Source organism: Microtus ochrogaster, linkage group LG7_11, assembly GCF_000317375.1.
Source record: "Microtus ochrogaster isolate Prairie Vole_2 linkage group LG7_11, MicOch1.0, whole genome shotgun sequence".
NCBI classification, from domain to species: domain Eukaryota; kingdom Metazoa; phylum Chordata; class Mammalia; order Rodentia; family Cricetidae; genus Microtus; species Microtus ochrogaster.
Genome location: NC_022032.1, coordinates 2,410,725 through 2,416,900, shown reverse-complemented (window position 1 = coordinate 2,416,900; position 6,176 = coordinate 2,410,725). Strand labels below are relative to the sequence as shown.

The 6,176-nt window shown below is 45.4% G+C and overlaps 1 protein-coding gene across 1 annotated transcript in view; it reads left to right on the top strand.

Moving 5' to 3' along the window:
* The window catches only part of Ido2 (indoleamine 2,3-dioxygenase 2), a 46,735-nt gene that overhangs the window by 13,591 nt on the left and 26,968 nt on the right, over window positions 1-6,176 (top strand). Inside the window, exon 2 of the mRNA XM_005362436.2 lies at window positions 3,132-3,227. Within this exon, the coding sequence (XP_005362493.1) occupies window positions 3,132-3,227 (96 nt within the window). The remainder of the gene's footprint in view (window positions 1-3,131; window positions 3,228-6,176) is intronic.

Sequence of the window (6,176 nt, the reverse complement as noted above, 5' to 3'; positions counted from 1 at the left end):
AGAAAGAAGACAGATGCCATAGTGGGGCTTCTGGAGTTCTGGAGGTTAGTGGACAACTGTCCCAGGAACTGGTTCTCTCCTGTCACTTCGTGAGACCCGGGATGAACTCAAGTCCTCGTTCTACCTGTGGATCTAGCCTTCTTTTCCTAACTTTTATGGCTCTTTCTGGCCATTCCCTTAGCAACTGTTAACTATGATGTTACCGAGAGTGTTATGGAGCGTGTGATATAGCATTTATTATAATGAACTTAGAGGTGTTTAGCACCTGCTCTGGCCCATTATTGGAGACCCAGCTAGTTTTGATCAACCTACCTGAAGAGCCACCTCCAGCTTATGGCTCCCTTGTTATTAAAAGGAAACTAAATTACAGCTGAGCAGAAGTTCTCTAGGTCAGCTAGGCAGTTCTGAGGCTTCTCTTCCAACCCCTGCACTGAAAGCACTCTTATTTTTTGTTTTTTTTGCCTTTTAATTAATCAATTAACTAATTAATTAATTAATGTTATTCTTTGCTGTTGCTGAATACATTAGGCAGGTGCTCTTCAATGAGCTAACATTTCCCATCATGCCCAGCTTCATAGAGACCTTAGGTTTTAGTCAGGGACTAACCAGACCACATTCTATGTCATCTCACAAGTACTAACAGGCCCCATCATGGGGAATTTGTAGGTGTCTGACAAACTTCCAGGGCCTTGTGGACTTCAGAAAATTCCAAGTCCCAGAGGCCCCAAAGTCCAGACATTTCAGAGTTTATGGCAAGATGTTGACCAGGAGGTTGACCAGGAGTTTGAGCACAGAATCCTGGGAGATGCAGGTGTTCATGAGAAAAGCACCCCCCTACCAAGCAATATGTGGGTCTCTTGTTGATCTCTACTTCTCCAAATGTGTACTGTCGAACTTCCTGGCCATGTTGTCAGGATGCTCAGGGTCAGCTCCCACTCCTCTCCCCCATTCTTAGCGTAATGTTTACCCCTCTCTAGTCCCACCCACTTGTTCAACTTCATTCCAGTGAGCTGAGAAACGGGGTCTCCAGGAAGCCAAGCTGCTAGCTCCTGCTTCTGTCAGGATGCAGCTCCCTCCTTCCTCATCCCTCAAGGATGCAGCTCCCTTTTCTCCAGGCTCCTTCTTCCCTTCTCTATGCCCTGCTGCCCTTGAGTGCCTCCCTCCTCCCATTGCTTGAGTGCCTCCCTCCTCCCCATTGCTCCTCACAGCAGACTATGAACTGCTCGCTGCACTTACTTAGAAGACCTCAGGGAAAGCAGGTTTCCTTCCACTAACATGGTTCCTAAGAAGTTCAGCTGCATACTCCCACACTTCCCTAACACAGGAGCATGTGAACCCAGCTTCCGAGACCCTGACCTCAAGTTCTACAGCAGCAGCAACAACAACTAGAGAACCAGCATGCACTTCCTTCTGATGCTTTGTGGCTAAGGGGTAGCCTTATTTATTTATTTATTTTAGAGACAGGGTTTCTCTGTAGCTTTGGAGCCTGTCCTGGAACTAGCTCTGTAGACCAGGCTGGTCTTAAGCTCACAGAGATCCGCCTGCCTCTGCCTCCCAAGTGCTGGGATTAAAGGCGTGTGCCACCACCGCCCAGCCTTATTTATTTATTTATTTTAGAGACAGGGTTTCTCTGTAGCTTTGGAGCCTGTCCTGGAACTAGCTCTTGTAGACCAGGCTAACCCCAAGCTCACAGAGATCCGCCTGCCTCTGCCTCCCAAGTGCTGGGATTAAAGGCGTGTGCCACCACCACCAGGCTAACCCCAAGCTCACAGAGATCCGCCTGCCTCTGCCTCCCAAGTGCTGGGATTAAAGGCGTGTGCCACCGCTGCCCCATTAGGTAGCCTTTTTTAAAACTCTATATTGATGCCTTTGATCTTCTGGTTTTTTCCTTTCCTCAAGTTCTCTTACATTCTGACTTCCATGGGATCTTTCTCTATGGCTCAGTGAACTTTCAGAACTTTCTCTTTATCTGTGCCAATAGAGTCAATCACTATAACTGCTCTGTAAACACTCCCCGGGGTGCTAATCTAGACTTTCTTCTTCTTTCAGTTTGCGTAAGCTTCTGAAGTGCCTGCCCCATGCTCTGGTTTCCCTTTTAGCGACTTTCCCTCTGAACCTCACACTGCTAGGCTCACAGCTTTAATGTCTACAGACGTGTAAGCTCCATCCTTTGAGAATTAGCTTTCTGTCTGCCCTGCCTTCTGCTTGCATTTCCTCTTTGTGTTCTCACGCATCACACAGTCACTCTGTTCACATGGTCTTCAACTCATTTCTCCATAGCTCAGTGGCCATACATGAATTCAGACAACCGGCTCACTGAAAAGCCATTGGGCTCCATCCAGGTGTGGCAAACATTTTCTGACAGGCCAAGTTAACTTCCTTGACATAGCATGCAGCTTTTTGCTGCGGTTTCCCAACGCTACAGCTTGCATGCAAAAGCTGCCACAGACAAACGGGAGCGGATGGGTCTCAGTGCAATCTGACTCACAGAAATAGATGCCCCAAGACCGGGTGGCTCAAGCCTGTAATTCAGCTATGCTGGTGGCTGAAGCAAGAGGTTTGCGATATCAGTGGCAGCCTGGGCAATTCACAGAGACTTCCTCAAAATAAAAATAAAACTATAGACTTGAGGGCTTATACCCACAACCCAGTACTCGTGAGGCTGATGCAGGGTATTTTGAGTTCAAGGTCAACCTGGGCTACATAGCAAAACTCTGTCTCAAAAGACTAAAAATACAAAAAAGCAAAAATGGAGAAAAGAAAAAGTCACTTTCAGACTTCAAAACCAGGCCGCATGATATGATAATGAATCTGTGAAAAAGTCCCTTTTCATTCCCTCAGCAAATGAAGCATTAACCACTTCTGTTCTCTGCAGAGTCACAAGCCCTTATACTCACAAGAGCCTGTGGTTTGCATCAGGACCCAGTTGCCTGCACTTCCCCCTCCCTTGCTAAATGGTGTGAGCAGAGATTCTTGTCATCTGCACATCTGTGCGGCTAGTCTAGCCTCAGGCCAGGCTTGTCGTGTGCTCTGTTTGCACATGTGGGTTGACTCGAATTCTCCCAAAGAGTATTCTGAAGCTGCTGTCCAGAGAGATCTAAAACACTGAGCTGTTTCTCTTTGAAACGCAGAAAGAACTTCCCGAGCAGTACAGGCCTTGGATGGAAATCGCCAGTGAACTTCCTCATTTAATCGAGAGCCACCAGCTCCGGGCCCACGTGTACAAGGTACATTGTTTTGTTCTTCTCTTCATGCTGTCTTCTTGCTGTCACCCTCCTTCTATCTCCACAGCCCTTTCCTTCCCGGATTTGAGGGAGTTAGGACCATTGACCCTGCAAAGGGAACCGATCATTGCTGCTGAGATTGTCCTCAAACCTGTGTTCCTTAGCTCACACAAAACAACACCTGCGATGTACCAAGTCTTCGTCGTGTTTGCATGAAAAAGATCACAGATGAGCATTTAAAATAAATGAAGGGGAAATAGGAAGACATGCATGGCCTTGTCTCTAGTCACGTGGTAGGTGATCTGCCACCTCTGAGTACCTTGATCTTATCGAGTAGCATAACATTGATATAGCGTGTGATATACTGGCTGAATCAAAGTCTTTCTGACTTATAAATTCAGGGTCAGTCACGGCTCTGGAGAAATAATGAAATCTATAAACATCACACTAAAGTTTGCATGCACATATATGAGGTACATCTGTGACAGAGTGGGCAGATACAGAAGAGTCTGACTCCTCAGTCCTGGGAGAATTGGAGCCACCCCCCTCTAGAAGGCATACTAGGAGAAAATGTCTTGATTTAGAAATTTCATAGTAGGCACCGAACTTGGAGAGATTCTCCTAATCTCGCTCCCTTGTTTGAGAAATGGAGGAAGCCTTCGTCTTATTGTGGTGAGCATCGATGGATTTTGTAAGCGCCCCTTCACAGCTCCTGCCGTGTAACAGCACCCACATCTGCACGGGACCTCCCCCTTTCTTGTCCACATCTATAAGAAGCAAGCCGTAGGATTTCAGAGCTACGAGACAGCTCTCCACCTTTCAGGACTTTCTTTGCTGGTGTTTAACGTCTAATTGTGTGCTGATTGAAAAGTACTCATCGAATGGCCTCATGGGACAATCAGAAATGAGAATGGGCAGCTGGCCCCAGTAACACCCTAGATAAACACCCCCCTCACCCAAACCCAGTCCTCACCCATTGAAGCTGAGAACTGAAACCGACCCATGCAAGAAAATATAGCTCCAAGTTATTTTATTTTTATTTTTGCACAAAGCTCATGCAAAGCCTGCTGGGAAAGGGCTCACAGAGGTGGTTCTCACACACTGTGGACACACTATCCTAACAAAAACATCGAAGGAAGGAAATATGATGGAGATTGCTATCAGGAAAGAACTAACACTGACCTATGACCCCCGAGAAAACCTGCAGTGAGCACACTACCCCAAATCAAGCTGTGGGCTTGAAGCATGTACACACTGTCCCCCCAAACTCCTCACAGGATGTTTCACTCTTCTGTCTATAGCTGAAAACCAGAACCCACAAAAGTGCATTGGCGGGGAAGGTCTCCCAATGCGACAAAACCCACAAACCAAGGCTTCTGTCCTTGCCCGCCCTCTTTTGTATTGATTAGCTAGTTATTAGCCACAGGACAGCTCTGTGTAACGAGCAAGGTGCCAACATCAATATATAACATTGATATAGCGTGTGATATACTGGCTGAATCAAAGTCTTTCTGACTTATAAATTCAGGGTCAGTCATGGCTCTGGAGAAATGAAGTGAAGATGTTAAATACGCATGGGCTTTGCTGCCATTTGTATGACTCCATCTTGCAAAAATACTCCCTCGAAACAAATTGAAAATGAATATACAAGGCTGTTTGTCGTAGGCATTTTAAATAGTGATAGCAGATAAAATAAAAGATGAAAGGGTAAAAGGTGAAGCCCCCGAATCTCCCTTAACAAACATGTCTGTTAGGTAAATGAAAACGCACAGCTACTAAGAGGCCAGACACACGTGTATGTGTCTCTCTGCCACTCTTACGCATCTTTGCCGTACGGGTTACCGAGCGACAGAAAGTGGATGGTAGACTATATGTGCAAATTATTGAACATCTGCTCATGCGGATGTGTGCTTATCATTAATAGTTATGTAAACGATAGAAATAGAGACATGCATGTTTACCTTCTGAAAGGGTCTTAACAGTAGCCCAGGCTGGTTTCAGATTTGAGGTCTTCCTGTCTCAGCCTCCCGGATGCCAGAACTGTGGGTGTTTCTTCAAAAAGACTCTTTCCATTCTGTAGATAAACAAATACCCTGTCTTATGTGCATTCATCCCGCTAGATGTTGTAGCAGAGGATGCTTTGCAATAGGCTCAAGAAGTGCTGTGCACAAGTACCCGGTGTGTCTCGGGAATACTCAGTACTTCAGTGCTGTGCACAAGTACCCGGTGTGTCTCGGGAATACTCAGCACTTCCTTGTTGAGGTTGGCAGGGCTGCACTACTGGGTGGGAGAGCCCTTGAGTACTACTGCGTTCTGAGGAAAGAATATTGAGATTAAATTCACCAGGTTAAATAAATAATTAAATAACGTCTTATGATATTTGGTTAAATACACAATCCAATAAAGCCCTTAGGAGGCAGTGTACCCGCAAACAGCAGTAATATATTTTCCACTCAGTGGGAATAATTGGCAGTTAAAAAGTATAATTAGCACATGACATCAGACATTGGGCCAGCACACTAAATTTCTAATATCAGTTCCATCCCAGGTGCAGTACGGATGCCAAAGAGACCATTTTCTGATTATAAAGTATGTTTACACACTTGGTGTGCACAGATATGTATGTGCCTGGCAGTTTACATCCACTCTCAATGATTTGTAAGTTTAAAAAGGTGTTTTTTACATTCTGGTATTAGCATAAATACAGACAGGAGGACCAGTGGAACCCAATCGAAGACCCAGATATCAATCCACACACCTATGAGCACCTGATTTTTGACAAAGAAGCAAAAAACATAAAATGGAAAAAGAGGAAGCATATTCAACAAATGGTGCTGGCATAACTGGATATCAACATGCAAATAAATCCGTATCTATCACTATGCACAAAACTCAAGTCCAAATGGATCAAAGACCTCAACATAAAACCAATCACATGGAACCTCATAGACA